The following is a 21,943-nucleotide window of genomic DNA, read 5'->3' on the forward strand; positions in this document are numbered from 1 at the left end:
AACTGGTACCTGAGGAATTAAACTAAGCCATGGAATTCTAGACAGACTCACCTTTAAACTGTTTGTGCTGTCAGTAATCTATCAGAGTGATTCTAATGTGGTTGGTACCAGAAGTGAGCCCTGATAGGAGTAAGAGAATTTGTGCCAGCATATGACGTCAGGAAGTGGTTTTGAAACAACTATTTCTTCATCTGCCATTAAGAAGGTGGAGAGAAGGAACATCTTAACAGAGTTTACTGTATCTCTAACTGACTTTCTAACAAATTACTATAAAGGAAAGATATTTTTCATTTAAATTGCGTAGTATCAGAACAAGGTAGCACCATCAAGAATATAATTATATAGCTATTAGAAGAAATAAAGCAATTTAAGAGAATGTTTTCCACAGCCTGTTTTCATTGCTTGCTTTTCATTTTGTTGTTGCTGAATGCTAGATGGTCTAAGTAAACACAAGTCTCAATTTCACATACGCATTGAAGACTATCAAAACCAAGAAACCTTATTAAAAGTTATTTAATTACTAATGTCAAAGTCTTGCTATTTGTAAGATAATTTTTAAAGTCTAGAAATGGGCCATTCGTCATTTTGTTGTATGCTATAGATCAGCCTGGTTTTATTTTTGGTGGGCAAAATGCTGCTACTTATAAAACTCTTCCTTCCAAAGAATTGTTCTAAATCTTATTCTCGCTCTTACTCTGGGTGATGGGTCCTGGACAGAATAGCTTCACTTCCTTTAAAGGTAATTCTTACTTTGTTTCTTCTTTACCTACTCTGTTGTCTTTTCTTATGTTGAAGTGACAGACCTGCCCTATTCTTATATGAATAGTCTATTTTTTAGGATTTATTTATTTTTTAGTAATCAGTATAAATTCAGTGTATCTTAAGTCTTTTGGCTTCCTGTGAACTTCCATTGATAGTTTCTCTTATCACTGAAACATCAAATTATACTTTTCTTGCTTCATCTAATTCTCAGAAGCAAAGAACCTACCTGGCCAGTATGAAATTTTATTTGAGTCCTGACACCTAACATCTTGCTGTCCTATCCTCAATGCTGTTCAACACTTCTGAGGTTTCAGTTTGTTATGTGGTGACTCCATTGGCTCCTGTCTTCCTCAGTCTGCTTCTGCTTCTTGGGCTAGCTTGGGAATTCTGTGCTATGGTGATATGTCTGGATACAATTTGTAAGTCAGCCTACACAGCCAAACTATGTGGCTCCAAGTAATTTTTATCCGTCTTATTTTTTACTCTTAGGCAATGCGGAATATCAATCCCAGCACAGCAAATTCTCCAAAATGTCAGGTAGGCTCTTGTCTGATATTTTAGCATTGAAAAAAAAAAGATAACTAAATTAGGAAAGAGAGAAACCTGTGCTCCAGGGGTCTGTCCTCACTGAAGATTAGCCCAGAGTGTAACTTTGAGCCATCTTTCCGCCAAGATACTTCAGTTAACATTGCTGTTCCCAGAAAGTCTACACTATCTGCTTCCTGCCTGCTCCTCCCAGAGAGCTTCTAGTATTCATTTTGATTTCATGGAGGTCTTTTTTTATTCCACATTTGAGATGTATTATGTCTCAATAGTACATCCTGTCAGCCTTGAGGTGTGCCTTTTATTTGCTTAGCTTAAAATAGTATTTATAATGATTTATAGGAATTAATAATTTGAAAAGTAACAAAGGTAGTGCAGATTATTTACTTGGGTAGGCTACTTTAGGAAATCTTATTGAGTCATAATGATACTATTAGGAAAAATTCTTTCTAGTGGACATTCCAAAGGAGAATATCAAAATTATCAGAAGAGAGAAGGATCTGCCTGGGTGGTGTTTTGGGTTTCTTTCTTGGCTTTTATCAACATTTCTCCCTGATGAACCCAAGGGAGCAGTGGTTGTGAAGGCATCTTTTTTAGATGGAAAGATTGTGGCCATTTTTCCTTCTAACACAGGCACTTATCTGACTTGTGGGAAGAATCTTATTTTTGAAGCCAAAGAGATTCTCTTTGTTCAGGGTTCACAAGATTTGAAAGAATTAGGAGCTAGGGGATCATTGTACTTTTCTCACGTAGTCAGAAGCAACGATGAAGCACCTCATATTCTACATAGCTCTTCTGCACTAGGCTAAGTAAGTGCATTGTGTTAGAATCAGCTGTAGAAGTGAGAGTTGGCAAAACTCCCCTCATTTTGGATATTGTTAACTTGTCCACTGGAGCACCATGCTGATCAAATCAGATAATAGTCCTCATTGAGACCAGTTAACTTTGTGAAAGGAAAAACTATTCTTTATCAATCTTATAAATGCCTCCATTAGTCAAGAGACCAGATAAGGGAATAACTCATGAAAGTCGTCTTTGCTAAAGAAGAGCAAGATATTATTGCAATGAGGCCCACTAATACCACATTTGACTGGGAAGAGCACAGTAGCATTGCATCTTTATAAAGTGAACACATTTTTTCCTTGCTTTTGGAAGGCTTTTATTCGTGATAAATGAAGTGGTAACTAATATAGGAGCAGAAATTAACTCAAACAAGGTTTGGATTCAAGCAAAAAGTCCTTCATGCCAAAAGTCTTTTGAAATTGTTTCTTCTTTTTCTACTGAGATCTTAAATCTGATAAATAAATGCTTCTAGGTCTTTATTTCATACTTGAGTGTAGGTGTAAATCGTTGCTGTTATTAAAATTATCGTTAGGAGTTCTTAGGTACTTTTTTTTAGCAGTTAAACTTTAGAAAGGTGAGGCTTATAAGTAATAAAAATTCTGTTAAATTTATATGCTATTAAAATTGCAGAGTTGATTCCTTAGATTTGTTTAAGCCAGAGAAAAAGACCTGAACGACAGGTTTTTTAAAATCAATTTTGTATATGCTAGAGAATAAGATATTGATTTGTTATATAAAGTTATAGTCGTCAATGTATTTATCTGGCACAACTGTGAAAATGTCAATAAATGTAAGAATTTCCAATATAGGGTTAAATTTGGAGTATCTCAAATACATGGAACCTGGTGGTATTTGTATGAAGCAAGCATTTCTGTTTTTGTCCTCCTACATATTTTCTAAATGACCCGAAGGTAGATGTCAGGAAAGATTTCACAAAGGAGGGTCATATCTTTTTTTTTTTTCAAGATTTTATTTTTTTCCTTTTTCTCCCCAAAGCCCCCCAGTACATAGTTGTATATTCTTCGTTGTGGGTCCTTCTAGTTGTGGCATGGGGGACGCTGCCTCAACATGGTTTGATGAGGAGTGCCATGTCCGTGCCCAGGATTCGAACCAATGAAACACTGGGCCGTCTGTAGCAGAGCACGCAAACTTAACCACTCAGCCACAGGGCTAGCCCCGGAGGGTCATATCTTAAGTGAAGATGGCTTTAAATATGGTTACCAGGATAATCAATAAAGCCAGAAAGAGCTTTCTAGTCTCAAAGAACAGAATGTATAAAGGAATAACGGAGAAAAAGGGACAGATCCATTCAATATTTGAGTGCCAGGCACTGTTATTCAAAGTTTGGGTTTTTTTTGTTTTTTTTGTTTTTTTTTTTTACTTTTCTAATAGAAATTAGTACAGGTGAGTTAATAAGCAACGTGAAATCATTGTCACTATTTGATAATTATATACATCGTATACTGTGGGATGTGGGAAGGTACCAAGCTTCAAAATGCTTACAAATTACTTGTTTCAAAAGCTGTCTTTAAGTACTTCCAAATAGGATTAACTAAACATGTCTGTATTGTGGGATTCTCTGGCCATGGAAAGTAATGTTAGTATGGGTGAGATTAATGCAAAATTCTGAAAAATTAAGCAACTTTAACGGCGGTAGTATATCTTCTTAGTTAAAGATGGAAATTATCACTGTAATTTGTTAGGGTTTGTTTGCAGAATTTTGGAAAAACTTGTCCTCGTAGAGCTTTAAATTTTTTATTTCATTTTGATTATTCACTATTTTTATGTTTCAAAAGCAGCTTCTCTTCTCAGAAAAAACTTTTTGAAACTGTAATCATCTTTGCTCTATGAGATTGAGCATGTAATGCTCAATTTTCTAGTTAGATCTCTTTCTAATACATCAATTGCTCCTTTGTAAATTGGAGACCTTTTGAGAGTGGTTAAGAATGCATCCCAGCTTCTGTTTCAAAATCTTTTGAAACACTTGGAGGAAAGATAGTACCACCTGAGTGTGAATATTTTTACCTTCTCTTGTGCTTAAGAATGTGGTTCTTATTACGTATGGTTCACTAATACCTATGAGATCAAATCTAAACTCTGCAGCCTGGCTCATGGTCTGTGGTCAGTAGCCTTCTCTCTCACCAATTCTGATCAAGCCAGTTACTCTTCCTTCAGCCAAGTGCACTCTTCTGTCTTATTGCCATGGTTCTGCTCATGAGCTTTTCCCTTTAGTGAATACCTGGCTTTCCCCCTTCCTTCTTACTGATTAAGATTCTCCATTTCTTCTAAGGGCTATGTCACAGCTCATCCTCAAGTGGCCTCATCAGAATTCTTGAAACTACCCAGAAAATAGAAACAAGACTGCTGTATATAGATATCTTAACTTTATTTCTGAGCAGATAATTGCTTTAATCTTCTTAGAAATTATAGCTATAAATATTTTGCAACTAATGAATATTGAGTAGTTGCCATTCCTTATGGGTAGTAATAAATATGCAACAGGTCAGTTGCTGGTTTAGTGAGTGATAAAATCCACAGTATTAATGTTGAGGATACTGTACTACATCATTAGCTCACAATGATGAAAAGGTTCTGATGTCCATAGTTTTAGTCAGATAGACCAAAATAATACCACTGTTCAGAGCCATGTGAAAACAATTGCCATCAATCTTTTTTTGCTTTTTTCTGAATTTAATAAAAGCAAAGAATTTGGCTTTTTTTCCTCCAAACTGTCTTTCCTGATAACAGACACTAGAAAAGCTGTTTCAGAATCCAGTTAATACTTTGTCCACGATTGTCTCTCTTCTTTTTGAGCCCTAATATTGGATAAGCCACAGATTCATTTAGGTGTTTTCCCATGAATATTCTATTCTTAATTAATGGCACAAACAGCAAAAAACAAAAAGCATTCTAAGTATTGGCTAAATGTTTTAATAACTTGAGACATAATGAAATATTCTGAGTATTTAAAGATGTGTAGAGAAATGAGGTATGGCAAGACCTATCTTGAACAGTTGGAAGAAATGGCTTTTTTCCCCCTATTTTTAGAATTGTTGACATAAACTGCTATTACTAAGACAAACTGTTTATAAAATGTATATTTTTAGAGTTATTCTCCATTTCTAAATTTGGATTTCTAGTTCACTAAACCAGCCTTCCTTAAATAAATTGATTACAGGGCAGGATGAGAGACCTCCACTTGTGTGCCATATATTATTTAAAATGGATATACTCTTACATAGCTTAGTATTTGCTAAAGACAAAATTGCTTTCAGAAAGTAAAATTGACATTGTATTTTATAGAATATTCTATAAATGGAATCGTAACTTTCATCTGGTATGATTATTTTGAGATTCATTCATATAGTATCTATAGTTCATTCCTTTTTATTGCTAATGAGTATTCCATTGTAGGGATGTACTACCATTGCTTAGTCGCCTCTTGATAGACACTTGTTTCTAAATTTTGACTTTGTGGAGATATATCCTTTCATTTCTCTTGGATACCCTAAGAATTTAATAACCTAGAAATGCTATAAATGTTTCCAGACTGCTGACTACAACAGAGTTCCCTTTCTCCATATTTTTTTAAATGATGTGCAAAAGCATTGATTGTATATGGGGCCAGAAAACTTTTAACTACCAGATACATATTATCTTAAAGTGTCTTTTACCCTATGAGAGATGATATGGCTATAAACGAGAGGGGGCAAATATAAAAAGAGCCAATAGCTTATATCTGGGTCCTAAGTCCATAAAAGTCCACTCTGTAAAGCAGGCAAATTCGTGTTTTCCTTTATAAACCATCCTGGAAAGTTTCCTCCAGACCAAGCTGGGACCATCAGTTTCACTTATAGTGCAGATAGCTGTGACTCCAAATGTGTCCCAGATTAGCTAAGATTTACAAGCTCAATGGGAAAAGCCACCACATTTTTATATTATTACAGAAGAATATGAGCTAAAAATACTTGCTTCATTTAGGAAAAGTCAAATACTCCAAAAGAACTTTTTGACCTTTGAAATACAGAAGCATGATTAAATTTTGGCTGAATTTTCTATAACTTGCTTACTTCTCCATTTTGGAAAGTCTGTCAAACTATTCTAACTACCTTTGGGAAAAGAGAAGCTTAACGAACTTGTATTTTTAGCTCATAATTCTAACTTTAGGCATTTGTTCAGGATAAAAAACTCCTTAGAGATAGACGTAACTTTCAACACAAAATGTTTCAACTGAAACATTGGACTCTTTTTGTAGACAGTCCAATTATGTCCCAAGGCTTATTTTTAAAACAGCTATGCTAGATTTACCCAATTACAAAATAATGTTCATATTCATCCAAAATGTGTTTTGATAAAATTACTTTATTGCAATAGAATAGGCTTATTCTACATGGATATACAGGCTTATTTTGAAGTGCAGTATAATGGAGAGTTTATATGGAATATATTTTTTATTTAAAAATTCAGATTATGTAACTTCATTTCATACTTATCCATATTAAAATGATTATTTTTCTCTAACTACCAAAAGGTCTGTACAGCTCTGAAACAAGTTTTCAATATTTTACTTCTAAAATTCTTAATTTCACACAGTGTGTTGACTTTCACACTTACAATTCTTGATCAAGAATACGAGGAATTATAAAGCTTACTCACAATGAGAACCCATGACTTATATATTCCTCACTGGAAGCCGGCTAGCTTAGGGAAGAACTCTTTCCATTAGCTCTGACTCCATGTTCATTCTCCTTCAGATCTGATGAGGGTAAAGCATAGAGTAGGACACTTCCCCAAATTTTAATTTTCACTTTTAAGATCTGCCTTCTTAAAAGTATCTCAGGGGCCGGCCCCATGGCATGGTGGTGAAGTTCAATACACTCCACTCCAGCAGCACGGGTTCTTGGGTTCGGATCCCAGGCACTGGCCTATACCACTTATCAAGCCATGCTGTGTCAGCAACCCACATATAGAAAGTAAAGGAAGATTGGCACAGATGTTAGCTCAGGGCTAATCTTCCTCAGTAAAACACAAAAACAAAACTATCTCTGTGTGGGTGTGTGTGCGCGTGCGTGTATGTGTGTTTATGTGGGAAGGAGAAGTTACTGTTTTTATATTCAGTTGAACTCCAGAGTCATAGGTTATGAAAGGAGAAAAAAGATTGGCTTGTTTTCCTACGTAAATACATAGTTTCCCTCCCCCATTTTTGACAACTTCTTTAAAATAGCAACAAAAATTTTCATCTTCCTTATTGAACACAGTGAAATAAATTATATTCACAGCAGATAAAAATATTAACGTAAGAATTAATGACTTGGGGGCGGGGCCTGCCAAGTCAACTTTAATTACTTAAAGCAACTTTGTCTTTAGCAAATACTGAGCTATATAAGAATATCCATTTTTAGATAATATATGTGTAAGTTATTATACATCAATTGTGACTCAGTAAAGCTGTTAAAAAATTATCTAAGGCGTCTAATTAGCCATGTTCTTTTTGCTGCAACGGAAGTTTCAAAACTGAGCTGAATATTCATACCTTGAGTATGATTTCTATAATCTGTGTATGTTATTTGTATCATTAGCCTTATCACATTGTTTCGTTTTCATGCCAAATTCTTCTCTATTTGATTAATAATACTAACACCCTACCACCCCACCAGTAAATAGAGTGGCATTGTTTTCCTTGATCATTTCAGGTTCCATTTAGATGAATCCCTCAGTTAGTTATTCTTAGTTATGGCTCAAATATAGACTTGCTGAGAAGTGTGTTTCCATAGCCCTTTAGGGGACTGTACATCTTCTTAGGCAACTTGGAACAATTTGCTTTCTTATTCACATCTCTAATTTACCTTTCTTTGTAAATGTGGATAGTTAGTTCTGCAATGTCTGCCCACGGTAGAAGTTCAATTTTTAAAGGCAGCAAAAAGTAAAAATTTGACACTTTGAACAAGCAAAGTAGCAAAATTCAAAGTTAGCAGAAACATGGAGAGTCTGCACATGACAATTAGCTTTAACCTCATAAAACAATCTTGAAAAAGTGGGAACTGTATCAAAGAGAGTAAACAAAAAGTTATAAAAACAATATGAAAGTTATTACGAATTTATTCAGTTATTTCAGAGTGATTTACTGGTTAGTGCCATGTCATGTACTTGCTTTATGCTACAAGGAGTTCAAAACTAGGTACACAGAAACATGAGGCATGCTACCTTTGATAGAAAGCAGATGAAGCTCTTTTCAAGATATTTGCAAACACTGCTCTATTTTGAAAGACCTACAGCTTCCTCACAGAACCCTAGGCATCAGCCTCATCCAGAGCCTATTTTATTCAGTTTAAAATTTATTGCTGTTTACATCCTCATATTTTAATAGCAACATAAATTCTTCAAAGTATTAGAAGTTATTGTTTTATGCTCTAAAACAGTCCATTCATTCATTCAATGTGCCCTTAAGGGACAGAGAAGAAATAAAGAAATAATTACAATATTATGTGTTAAGTGCTAAGATCCTGTTACATATGTATGTTTAGGGTGTTAAAGAATTATGTCTATCTGTCTAATCCAGTTTGAAGGTGGAGATGGGACCCATCATGCAGAATTACCTAGAGAAGGTAACTGAGTCTTAAATAATAAGAAAGAAAGTGTTCTAGTCAAGAAGAGCATATGGAAAAACATGACCAAGAGAGAATGTGTCATACTATGGACCTGCAGGGAGCACACCCTCATCATTTTAAAGTCACTTGTCACTTTGCAAGATGGGAATGGGAGAAATCAAAGATAGAGGATAGAGAGAAAACAAAATGGATCCCCAGAAGCTACTGGGAGAGTGAGTTAGCTTTAAACAGGAGGAGGGGCAAGAAAACCATTTTCTGAGACTGGAAGAAAAGTTATAAAGATGAGTATGAGTGAAGATAGCTTTGGGGGGAACAGGGAAGGGATGGCAGGAGGAGCCAGAAAACCATAAATTGTGCCTGATGGCCTCAATCTTCTTATTTAAATGGGAGAGAGATAGAAATGGACTTGACTGAATAGGGGTTTGAGGAGAGTGTGCCAGATTTGCAGTAGTGACCATGAGAGTGTGAGAGAAAACTGACCAAGGCCAAAACAAGAAATCAGTGAGTGGTACTAAGGGTCCAGCCAAGGCCAAAGACTATTACTTTATATGAACAGTCTGGACAGCTGTGTGATTTTTCTCTGGCATTTCTTATCAATCTCAGTATAAAAATGAAGCAAGCACATTTTTAATACTGATTCGGGTTTGGAATTTGCTGTGTTGAGATATGTGTATATCAGGAATGTGAAAAGTACTTGTGTATTTCAAATGACCAGCCATGAGTTGAAGCTTGTAAGGAAGGGGGAAAAAATAGGAAACCAAAAGGAAGCCAATAGACTGGAATAGTAGTAGAGGGAAGGAACTGGAGTCCCTGAGGTTGGAAGGCTGGTACAGTGTGAGTGAGGTCATGCAGGAACTGGGTGGAAAGAAAAAATATGGTCCCAGAAAGCAGAATGAGTGCATCCAAGATTTCTGGGGAGAAATTTCTAAGCCAGTTCCAGGGTATTACCGAGGGACTTAACGATTGAAATACAATGGTGAAGTGGTCAGTATCATTGTAATTTAGAGATCTAGGAATTTCAGTGACAGATTACCATATATAGTCATGCATTACAATATAGTTGTGCATCATTTAACCATGGGAATGCATTCTGAGAAATGCATTGTCAGGTGATTTCATTGTTGTGCAAACATCATAGAGTGTACTTACACAAATCTAGCCTACTCCACGCCTAGGCTATATGGTGCTAATCTTATGGGACCACCGTCATATATGCAATGTGCCGTTGACTGAGACGGCATTAGTGCAGGCACATGACTGTATAGGTTTTGTGCATGGATGTTGACAGTTCCAAAGTGATGGATATAGTTGCAATGAAGTGAAACACTGATTATTGTCCCAAACATGACTAAAGATTTTAGAAGTTGGTTTGGTTTTAAATAACAGGGTCTTGGCTGTGCAAGTGGGTGATTGAGGGAGGTGGAGATGAAGATCATTGGAATCCAGAAAGTCAAGGAGCTGTCATTTTGAGTGAATCATCCAACTAAAAATGTATAAATAACAAACATGTCTCACAACTACTATGATATTGACATCGTAATGAGCATAAATGGTATTTTAAGATATTTGCCACAGCTGCAACATGATATGAAAATGTCTCCTATTGTTGAAAAGTCAAAGGTATAGTAAATACTACTGTTGTTGCTTATATTTGTAATTGAAGAAAATGGTAAATTTCAGTTTGCAGTTAGTGGTATTTTTTTTCCTCCATCCAAGTTCAGAGACCCTCTCCATTCTGTCATGATCCTCAGGTTAAGAAACTCACGTTTAAAGGATGGTATATCCAGAAGGCATAAACTTGAATAAAAAGAAGTGATTTTTGAATGAGGAAGAATTTGTAGTATAGAAATGGTGATATAGAGCTCAGAGGATATCTCTCACTGCCTCTCGACCCAGTGATGACTGTGGGAGTGAGGGGACTGGGGACGGTGGGTGTGTGCCTCAGTGAGTAAGCTTGGCTCAGAAAGGCTGCAGCCAGGGCAGTGTCCTTTGTGATTAAAAGCCATAGTTCAAGTCAAACCAGAAAAGTTGAAGGAAAGGAAGCTGATGCTCTAGCAGCGATGATGTTTATGAGGCCTTGAGAGAGACAGTGGAAATTCTTAGAGAAGGGAACAATGAATGGATGAAAAGATGAGAAAAAGGATAGAGTAGTAATGAATGTGTTAGATTGGCCAGAGTGAGAAGACCTAGCCTTGAGGCTCTGGGGAAATATAAGGCTGAGGCCTCGAATGTTTGAAGCTTGTTGAGGCTGACCTTCTGGAACCATCAGGGTAGTAGTGGCCCATAGCTTTTGCTCAGGTTTCCAGAAAGAAATTGTTGGATGCCCCTGAAGGTAGTTCAAGATAGAAAAACTTGAAGTCAAAATGAAACACTTGATAGCAAAGTATAAAACAATGCATGGGGCAGTGGAGGGAATTGGTATCTTATGGTAAATCATCAAATGTTGTTCTTCCAACTTTGTTTTTATTACTGGTACTGAACACAAAAAATCATATGAAGGTTGGTGAGTAAAAATAAACTTTAAGAAGAATTCCTTTTTGGAAGACCAGACTTGCCATCCTGCCCCAAAGGGGGGGGTATCTGCCAGAGTAAGGAAAATAACAAAATGAAACTAGGTAGTAAAGTATATGTGTTTTTTGGAGTTCGTAAGACTAGATACACTTTCAATTTATATAATTTAATTTTCAGTCACTTGAAATGGATAGAAGAACTTGGTCTCTCTGGGAAACTTATTAACGTTAAAATATATGTTAATATTCAACTTTATGTGTACATGGTTACCCTAATGTGCGCTTTATTTCTTTAAACCTAACAATAAATTTGTTAGTAAATTCTGTGATTCTGTTTGTGTCTGTTTTCTAGGAATTAGCTCTCCGTAGCCAGTTACCAACACTGGAGCAGGATGGTGGGACTCAAAATCCAGTATCTTCTCCTGGGATGTCTCAGGAATTGAGAACAATGACGACCAATAGCTCAGATCCCTTTCTTAACAGGTTAGTTAGAGTTGGCTACTGGCCGATATCTGAAGAGGATCATAGCTTTAAGATTATTCTCCTTGGTACTTGTAATAAGCTGTTTGAACATCTGTGTGGGCCAAAAACCATAGCTGTAAATGAATCTCTCCATAAATGGCAAGTACAATAAAACTTGAGGATTAAAAGCAGGCTCCTGTGAGAGGAAGTGAGATGTTCAGACTTGTAGAGTGGGTACTTATTCAGTCACGTGTTTGCTTCTGCCTATACTGTTGACTAACAGTTAAAATTACAGGATCATGAAGGAACTTGTGAATGCCTTTCTATGAAAGCAAGTGAACTGCATCTTAAATCTACTTAGGGCTACATTGTAAGGATCATTGCAAGGAATTTTCCACGTGAGTGTTCAACCTGAGAGGTTTTACTGCAATAGCCCTGTAAGGCCTCATTTCTTAAGGGCTATAGTTTAAGGAGATAAAATCTATGGTTGTGCCGCTTTCAAAAAAAAATGTGTTAATGTTAAAAGGCAGTATTTGAAAATAACATAGCTTAAGGATGTTTTTTGGTGAGTTACCACAAATCTTGTATTTCAGGCAAATTACAAAAATGTGATTATATATAGCGCTATGTTGAAAACTGCAAGCTGAAACAGGTCATATTCTTTGTCTAGAAAGCCACTTAAAATTAAGATTTGACTACAATTCATTCTTCTAGGTTGTAAAATATTTATGGAATTTCAGTTTTAAAAATATGGAACAGGGCCAGCCCTGGTGGCCTAGTGGTTAGGTTCACCACCCTCCGCTTCGGCAGCCCAGGTTCAGTTCCTGGGCACAGTCCTACTCCACTCATCTGTCAGTGGCCATGCTGTGGTGGTGGCTCTCATATAAAAAGAGGAAGATTGGCAATAGATGTTAGCTCAGGGTGAATTTTCCTCAGCAAAAAAAATATATATATGGAACAAATACTTTCTGTTCTTTGTGCTTTTCATTTTTGTTTTTTAACCAATTTTAAACAATGCATTTTTAAAAATATTTAAAGATACTTGGTTTGGGAAAGCTATTATGCTGCCCTTTCACTTCTCACCAGTTGAATTGAAAACTTCATGATCCTAAGAAAAATGAAATATCTTATCCTACCAAAATATTTAGTACAATAGAATTTCCCATGGTTTGCGCAGTGTTAAGATTAGTGCTGGTGGCCTAATTGGTGGGTTTGGTTTGGAAAACCATCTAAAATGTATTTTGAGTTTGTATTTACTCTTCTGATACCTACAGTTTAAAGTTGTCCAAAAATTGAGTGTATTATACAAGATTATAGTTCTGAACTTAAACTGCGTTTAATTAGTAAAGGTCATAGCCACAGAACTTTTTTTTTTTTTCCACAAGGGAAATTTCAGATCAATATAATTCCAGTACCCATCTCATTGAAGGCCTCTACTGATCCAGGGATAAAATTAGACTATTTAGAAAAATGAGTGGACTGAATACCCTTCTTGATAGTCTTTGTGAAGATCTTTCTTAAAACTTTTGATGGGAGCTGGGCTACAGTTTGTTACTCTGTTTTCTGGTAACAGTCACAGAGTGGTAGATCCTCAGTGTTATCAGTCTAAGGGCAGAATTCTGTGTCCACTCTCTGTAATGCCCTCAGTGTCTAAAACACACATCTGACTATAACGTTTCTCTTTTCAAAAACTCTTTTGGTTTCCCCATTGCCTGTCATTCGATTCTTACATATTCCTTAAGCTCTAAACACTGTTCCCTAACTTGCCACAGAGTTGACTCTTAGTAGTGGTGTGACATCCCCTTTACCCCCCTTTCACCCTGAGATCCTTCAAAACTGGCTCTGATGTCCCCTCCGTGAAACCTTTCCCCTGTATTTTTCAAGCTCCCTCCTCTTTGTCCTGAAAGCACTTTGCTCACATAGCCCTTGTGTATGATTCATTCATGTATTTGTTCATCTCCCTCCCCGAAGTCGTGAGCCTCTCAAAAAGCATCAGTTGTAGGTTTTTCTTGTTGTTGTTAACGTTAACCTCTGTATCCTTAGAGCCTAGTCTAATGCCTATCACTTAGTAGCAGATGCTCAATGAATGTTATTGAACGAGTGGGGGCTGCAGGCGGTGGGGTTCTGCAGGGAGCAGTTCCTAATCAGGGAAATGGCCCTGTGAACTGTCCTCAGGAATGCCCATGTGCTTCCCCTGTGGCTTGGAAGGAACTCTGCACAACTGTGTAAATTCAGCTCTTCTGAAACAGAGTCTTGAGTGTCTGATATATGCCCTGTACTTAGCAGTGGGAATAGAGTGATGACTAGGCCCAGGCCCTTTTCCCAGATCAGGGCAGGCAAAATAAAAACAAACCACATCCTGAGGCTTTCTCCTGCAAGGCTGCATTGTATACAAATGGTCTCAGAGGCAGATTTGTCTTTTCTTGGATCTGCGTTAGGCTTTTGAATCTTGCCAAAATCTCGCAGAAGCGTTAGAGTAAACCAGTGGTTGCAATGTACAGAATGAGGGAGAAGAGGACAGCAAATGCATTGAGTAATTTAGGGCAGAAATTTGGGGGACTGAGCTTTCAACCTTGAGCAACTGTTAAAGCTTGTTTTTAAAGCTTAGTTGTTTTTTGTTTTTTAACTTTTGTGTAAGCTGAACAGCTGTTTAAATGTCCAAACTATGGGGAAGGTTGAAGTTCACATCCTGGTCAGAGACCATTAAGAATAAAACTGCCTTTATTTTACACTTTACCATAAGATTTTCTAGAATTAGTAGAACCCCAAATTTTACAGTCGGTGCCAGCTGGCGTCTACATGCTACTAACTTGGGAAAGTGTTCTACTTATGAAAGTAATGTTCTGAGGATATTTAGCATACTTGTATGTAAATCTGAGAAACTTTTTCTTTTAGCCTGAAGTAAAAATCTGTCTTGGCTTACATTTCTGTTTTTCTCAAGATATGTGCCTTGTAGTGTTTTTTTGTTGTTTTATTAATCTTTCCTTCAACTGGAACTCTAAGGACTCCTATTTATGCTGAGGTGTTTGGGGTTTTTCCCCTTCAACAGAAGCAAGATTGAGCTGGAGTTATCAGCAATGACTCATCTGTTTTGGCCTAGTCCAAAAAGGAATTCTGGTTCTTTATTTTGGGTTGATTTTTCCTTGGCTTAAACTCTCTGCATGAGAGCTGGGGATTTAACGTGAGTCTAGTGCAGACCTGTCTCACCGCCCACCTGGAGTTTGTGTTTTGACCCATGCCTGTTCTGCCACTGCTTGGAAGGTTGAGACCTTGAAATAAGTGAGCTTTGTGGATCCCCAGATGCAAATGGTATTACAGAGAGACTACCTGTACTGAGAATTTTCTGTCAGCTAGGAAAACTGAGTGTATCTTTTTTTCCCTTATTGCCACCAAGCGCAGAACCTTAGGAGAGATCTTGGCCCCTTAAAGCTGCCAGCTTCAATTAGGATTAACTTGTCTATTTCACTTCATAGCGTAAGGGCTGTGGATGGGGCCCCAAAGGAGAGTACTTGTTTCAGACATTGCAGGGCCGGAATTTTCACTAATCCTCTTTGAGAATCATGTTGGTACTCAGCAGGTGTTTATTTTTACTTTGAAATCATTTTAAAAATGTTTTCTGTCGGTCTTTAACTCTCATTCTTGTAGTGGCACCTACCACTCTCGAGATGAGAGTACAGACAGTGGACTAAGCATGAGCAGCTACAGTGTCCCTCGAACCCCAGATGACTTCTTGAACAGTGTTGATGAAATGGATACAGGTTGGTATTCTTTATTCTTCTTAGTAATCTGGCTTTCAGTCAGATAGATCATTTTATCACCAGGTCTAATAAGCTGTTGAGAGCAAAGATTATTGAAAAGAAAACAAATTAAAATCCTGTAAACTTCAATTCATATCCAGTCTGCCTTTGTTTCTATATAGCAGTTTGTAATTTAAGTCTTTGGTTCCCAGTTTTTAAATGTCATGGATATCTTAGCTCTGTTTGAACAAAACTGATGACCTATTTTAGCATTTAAAATATTAATTGTCAAAGCAGTTGAGGACCCTATTAGAAGTCTCTCTTATTATAGATTTGTAGTCTTAATTCTTAATTTTTGGAGAGAGATTTCTATATGATTCATATCTCTGTTTCTGTGTGTGATGCAGTATCTGCTTCCCTCTTTTCTCTGAGGGTTTTTGGTCCAACTTAGGCATTATGGAGCTCTGGAAACCTGGTGGGAAAGGCTAGGTGGTGGGGCTCACCTACTTTATCATTAGAATAGATGCAAAGTTTTTGCAGGAGCTAAGAAATACCTACTTCGCAGGAATAATTAAAGAACCATTTCTCCTTTGGCTTACCTGGTGACCACTGACTGCCCTGGACTTGATAGCTGTCAGAGGGCATGCATGGGCAGGGAAATGGAGGAGTTCTCCAAACTAGCTAGTTCTTCAGCTGACACCCGTGAGAGTGTTTGGCAAGTCTTTTGTGCCTGTAATCATCCAGCTCATGGCTTTGATGCTTCCTAGAATCCACACCACCCTCTCCTCCCTGCTTATCTAAACCTTAAATTATCCTTAGGAGTCACTTCAAACCCATCTCATTCACAACATGTTTCCTTATTCCTCTGTCCTCCATTTCTCTCTTCTCCAAACTTAAATGTTGATACTAGTTTTTTCTGAAAGCATGTTCCATTGAAGCTCTAACAAACGTTAATGTTGTCATGTGCAAAAACGGTTCTGTGGCCAGGTAAATTTGGGAGACCTGCAAGCAAAGCTAGGAAGATTTATTTGTTCAGGGACTTTTGGGAGGCTTGTTTTCCTGTTATGAATGTGAATCTCCAAGAGTAGAATAGAGTTTTCATCCAGTCCTTTTATTTTAGTGTTCCCCAAAGTGTACTTAAGGGAAAGACAGTTCTATACCATTCATTTTTATATTTTATCTTATGGTGGTGCATATCTGGAAGAGAGTCAAGTAGTGATGCTGTTATGTAGTGAACTTGTTCTTTCTCCCTTGCTGTGTATAATTTTTCAAGGGATTTTAAATTTTTTCATGACCCCCTTCAGTGTTCAGTACATAGTAATAAACAGTCAAGCTGTTGGTTCAGTATCTGAACAAATGTTGGAGCAAAAGTAAACCTGGAGTTATTTTGTTATCTGCGGGTGGTTTGGCCTGAAATAAACTCTGGGCCTCAGTTCAGGAGGTGGGTCAGGAGTACTTTTCTTTCTCTGTGCATTTCTGTATGCTCATGTGATACAGCTCTGGTGTCGGCTTTTCTAAAAAGACCTTATTCTCTCCTTCTCTTCCAACTAGGTGATACTATCAACCAAAGCACCCTACCCTCACAGCAGAACCGTTTCCCAGACTACCTTGAAGCCATTCCTGGGACAAATGTGGACCTTGGAACACTGGAGGGAGACGGAATGAACATAGAAGGAGAGGAGTTGATGCCAAGTCTGCAGGAAGCTTTGAGTTCTGACATCCTTAATGACATGGAGTCTGTTTTGGCTGCCACCAAGCTAGATAAAGAAAGCTTTCTTACATGGTTATAGAGCCCTCAGGTAGACTGAATTCTACATCTGTGAAGGATCTAAGGAGATAAGACATATATACCTGAAATGTCCAAATAAGCCAGTTGCGATCTTCTGGCTAATACAGAAAAAGATGAACAAACGTCCAGCAAGACTCTTTCATCCACTAGTTTGCTCTTCCTTGTCCATTGCTGCTGTTAATATATTGCTGACCTCTTTCATAGTTGGCTCTAAAGAATCAAAAAAAACTTTTTTTGTTTCTTTTGCTATTATAACTACTGTTCGTTTCGGGGGCTGGGGGAAGTGAGCCTGTTTGGATGATGGATGCCATTCCTTTTGCCCAGTTAGATGTTCACCAATCATTTTAACTAAATACTCAGACTTGGAAGTCAAATGCTTCATGTCACAGCATTTAGTTTGTTCAGGCAGTTGTTTCTTCAGCTGCCTTTGGCCAGTGGAAAAACATGACTTACTGGTCTGACAAGCCAAAAATGTTGTATCTGACATTAAGTACTCAATGCTGATCTGAAGAGATAGCTGAAACTAAGGCTGAAGACTGTTTTCCTTTCAGTGTTCTTTTTTCTCCTAGTGCTATCATTAGTCACATAGTGACCTTGATTTTATTTTAGGAGCTTATAAGGCATGAGACAGTTTCCATAGAAATATATTAATTATTGCCACCTACTCTAGTATAGGTTTTGGTTTTATTGTGGGTTTGTTTTGTTTTGTTTTTGTTTTGTTTGGGTTGATTGGGTTTTTTTCAGAACCTAGGCAAATGACCATAGTAGTGAATCTGTTTATAGTTGTAGCTTGGGACGGTTATTGTAGTTCCTTTGGTAAAATCTACATTTCCTGATTTTTTACCATCATATTTAAGTCTTGATTATCTGCTCTATATATACCCACACACACACTTATGATGTTTATGATAGTGTGATAGCAGAATGTATCTTTTTTTAGGTTTCCCTACTTTCCAATTTATTTTAAAATGGTAGCTTCGAATGTATGCATTTAGAATAAATGACTAGTAGTTTATATTTCACAGGTAGTTTAAATCTGGTTGGGGCCGTCTGCAGATGGCTGAGGTAGTTTAGTGTTCTAGAAAGGGCTATTGTTATGGATTGTGCCTTGAGGAGTACTGTATGCCCTCTGGGTACACGATAAATATTATCTGATGAATTTGAAAGAAGCAAACAAGAAATGGCTTTATTTTCCCCTTGTTACTTCCTTGGACTAATTTTAAGTTTTGATGGGACATAACTGAGTAGGTTCATAATATCCCTGACAGAAGTAAGCTTTATATAGTGGTGCACCCTCCTTTAGCTTGGGAAGTTTTACCTTCGCCTTAGTTTTGGAAGTAAATAAATTCTAGTACTTTAGTTCTCATTTGTAATGAACACATTAAAGGTTACTTTGAAATATTGCCTACAAGATTGTTCTTACTTATAAGACTTGCTCCTACTTCTATGTGCTAAGAAGAATTGACCCTCGACAGTATGTAGGATACTGTAAGGTCACAAGTTAGCTGGTAAAGTGATCAGATTAATAAATGTATATTGGTAGTTGAATTTAGCAAAGAAATAGAGATAATCATGATTATACTTTTATTTTTACAGGAAGAGATATAACTAGAGTATGTGTCTACAGGAGTAATAATGGTTTCCAAAGAGTATTTTTTAAAGGAACAAAATGAGCATGAATCAACTCTTCAGTATAAGCTATGAAGTAATAGTTGGTTGTGAATTATAGTGGCACCAAGCTAGTACCTCTATGATTAAGGGTTTTTCAGTGTGTCTAGAATAAGCCCTTATTTTCAAGGGTTTATAACAGACATAAAATCTCTTCCTGGCTAAAACTGCTATGAAAAGCCTCCGCTTGGGAAGATAGATTTTTTTTTTCCTAATTACAAAATCTGAGTAATTTGACCCTTCAATTTAGAGGAGTGCAAAAGTTGGAAGAAGTTTTATATTAAGTACTTTCAGTGCTCAAAAAAATGCAATCACTGTGTTGTATATAATGATTCATAGGTCGATCATGCGTAATAATTAACTCTAAGGCTTCTAATAAGAAAACAACAGAAAGATTAAATCTTGAAATAAGTCTAGGGGGAAATGGCCACTGTGCAAATGCATCATTTTTGTTTTTGTTTTAAAGAGTAATGAAATTCTACCTAGAATGCATAATTGAGTATATGGATGATATAGCATGTTGGGTTTTTTATGTGCAGAAGATCAAAGCTACTTGGAAGGAGTGCCTACAATTTGCCAGTAAGCCACAAATTAAGATCACATCTTATATATCAACAGAGTAGCTTTAGGTTAGCGGGAGGGTGGAAAGGTGGGAGGGGGGTGGGTTGTGAAGACTTAGTGGGACCTTGATAGATAACTTTATAAGCTTCTTTTTCTTAATCAAGACTCATCTTGCATCCTTGTCATTAAAGGCAGTTGTTCCTAAAATTTCAGTCACTTAAGTACACCCACAAAACAAGAAAATGGAGTTCTTTGTTTCCCCTTGACTTTAATTTGCCCAGTTATACCTCAATGTTGTAGCAGCACTGTGGTAACTGACAGACACAGTGCTTGGATTGTATTGTACCCTCTGTACTGACCTGAAGGAGGCCTAAGAGTCCTTTCTCTTTCTGAGTTGGAATCACAGCCTTGATGTGGTCTTTCTTGTTTTGTGTCCCTGTTCCTAATGTAAAAGTGTTTAACTGCTTCTTGGTTGTATTGGATAGCATTGGGATAAGATTTTAACTGGGTATTCTTGAATTGCTTTTACAATAAACCAATTTTATAATCTTTAAATTTATCAGCTTTTTACATTTGTGTTCTTTTCAGTTAGTGCTGCTTAGATCTACTTATGATTGATGGAGCACATTGATTTGGAGTTTCAGATTTTCCAAAGCACTATTTGTTGTAATAATTATTTTTTAAATATAGTGCCTTTTTTAAAAAAGAAAAAGAACATAAGGAAGTGACTTTTATACAAGTAATATTGCTGTTTCAGTATTCATATTAAATAGATGCATTCTATATGGAACCTTGACAGAAACACTGAAGAATAACAGTAATTAATTGTGTAATTCATAATTCATACCAGTCAGTGTTGAAACTCAAACAGTGCAAAAGTAGGAGGCAGTCTCCAGTGATTAACAGTTTCATAGCTTTTGCACATCTGAGAAGAGTGCTCAGATGAATTTTACCTTCCATAAGCATGTTTTTATAAGAATTGTGGGTGTGCCTATCTTAACAATTGTTTTCTGTATCTTGAAAAAGTATTCTCCACATTTTAAATGTTTTATATTAGAGAATTCTTTAATGCACACTTGTCAAATATATATATATAGTACCAATGTTACCTTTTTATTTTTTGTTTTAGCTGTAAGAGCATGCTCATATGTTAGGTACTTACATAAATTGTTACATTATTTTTTCTTATGTAATACCTTTCTGTTTGTTTATGTGGTTCAAATATATTCTTTCTTTAAACTCTTCTTTGTTGTTTTTAACAATATATTTAAAACTTTTTTGGCTTCTTAATGGTCTTCCAATAGAATGAATAGTAGTAATAAAAGGAAATAAAAGGTGATTACAGTAGTAACTGGTAGACAGGTTAAACTTAAGGTTAGTTTGACATTTGGAACTTCTGCAGGACAGATATAATCCTTTGAACTTTATGTTCTGTACTCTTCACATAGACTCTCCCCATCAATGATAGTTTGTAAGCAGAAGTGTGTCTCCTTCATTCTTAAATGACTTTATTACATGTAACAGCACAGAAGAAACTGAGAAGAACTTGACACAGTCTTTCAAAATAAATTTTGAAATTTATTGAAATTTCCAAAATATAACACTTATATTAGTGAAAATTATTAGTTCTTGTTTTATAAATAAAAACATAAATTTAAGTGGTAGGTCCTGAACTTTGAGTAAGAAGTAGATTTGATTGTCTTTGAAATGATTTATTTCTGTGTTTGTGTATATAATAAATTATTGGCACATCAGTTTTGGTGAGGCAAATCTGAAAACATTTCATATTTTATTATGTATGATTTCTTTACCGTAGTATAACACTAATTTTGTGGGGCTTGAAATTTATTGTTTCCCTTATCTTGTGCAAAATGTAGTGCTTGTACATCTAAGCTCATAACCATACCTTCTGTCTATAGGCGTTGCACCTCTTACTTGGGAGTTGCTCTGAGAGGTGGTGCTCTTTATGTTGGATGGCTTGAAGTCCCATAACATGAGGCTACTACCTTCATTCTGGATCCTGTGAGCCAGAGTTGTACAACCTTTACCTACCTGATTTAGTTAGTCTGATTCAGAAGAATATATTAGATTAGGGAAGAATGGCCTCTAGAGTGAACAAGGAGGGGCAGTCTAAGTATTTGAGAAGTATAGTAGTCTTACTTAGAACTCAATATTGAATAATTTACATAATGTTTTTCTTAGAAACAGACCCGAAACTAAAGTAAAATAGCTCAGTAAATAAATTGTGCAGCTGGGATAAACAGAAAAATGGTTTTCCAGAGAGAAAAAAGAACAATAGCTAGTAACAAAAGGAAACCTAGGTGATAATTGCAAGAGTGGTCAGTAGACCAGTTATGTTCATTAAGTTTATGACGTTATTAAGTTATGTTTAATTCCCCTGATTTCCATAGTGTCAGCTGAGGTTGCACAAGAAGAGTAGCCCCAAGGACCCCATCATAT

General features: G+C 36.5%; 1 protein-coding gene across 12 annotated transcripts in view; it reads left to right on the top strand.

Moving 5' to 3' along the window:
• YAP1 (Yes1 associated transcriptional regulator) overlaps window positions 1–20,727 on the top strand; it is a 112,655-nt gene extending 91,928 nt beyond the window's left edge. For 6 of the 12 annotated variants that reach the window (XM_023644698.2, XM_023644700.2, XM_023644699.2 and 3 more), the window contains 4 exons: window positions 1,252–1,299; window positions 11,619–11,749; window positions 15,374–15,486; window positions 17,017–20,727. In XM_023644698.2, the coding sequence (XP_023500466.1) occupies window positions 1,252–1,299; window positions 11,619–11,749; window positions 15,374–15,486; window positions 17,017–17,255 (531 nt within the window). In that variant the 3' untranslated portion in view covers window positions 17,256–20,727. The remainder of the gene's footprint in view (window positions 1–1,251; window positions 1,300–11,618; window positions 11,750–15,373; window positions 15,487–17,016) is intronic. The other 6 variants (XM_023644702.2, XM_023644704.2, XM_023644703.2 and 3 more) reach the window with 1 other exon arrangement.
• Window positions 20,728–21,943: the final 1,216 nt, after the last annotated feature.

Source organism: Equus caballus, chromosome 7 (genome assembly GCF_041296265.1).
Source record: "Equus caballus isolate H_3958 breed thoroughbred chromosome 7, TB-T2T, whole genome shotgun sequence".
Lineage (NCBI taxonomy): Eukaryota > Metazoa > Chordata > Mammalia > Perissodactyla > Equidae > Equus > Equus caballus.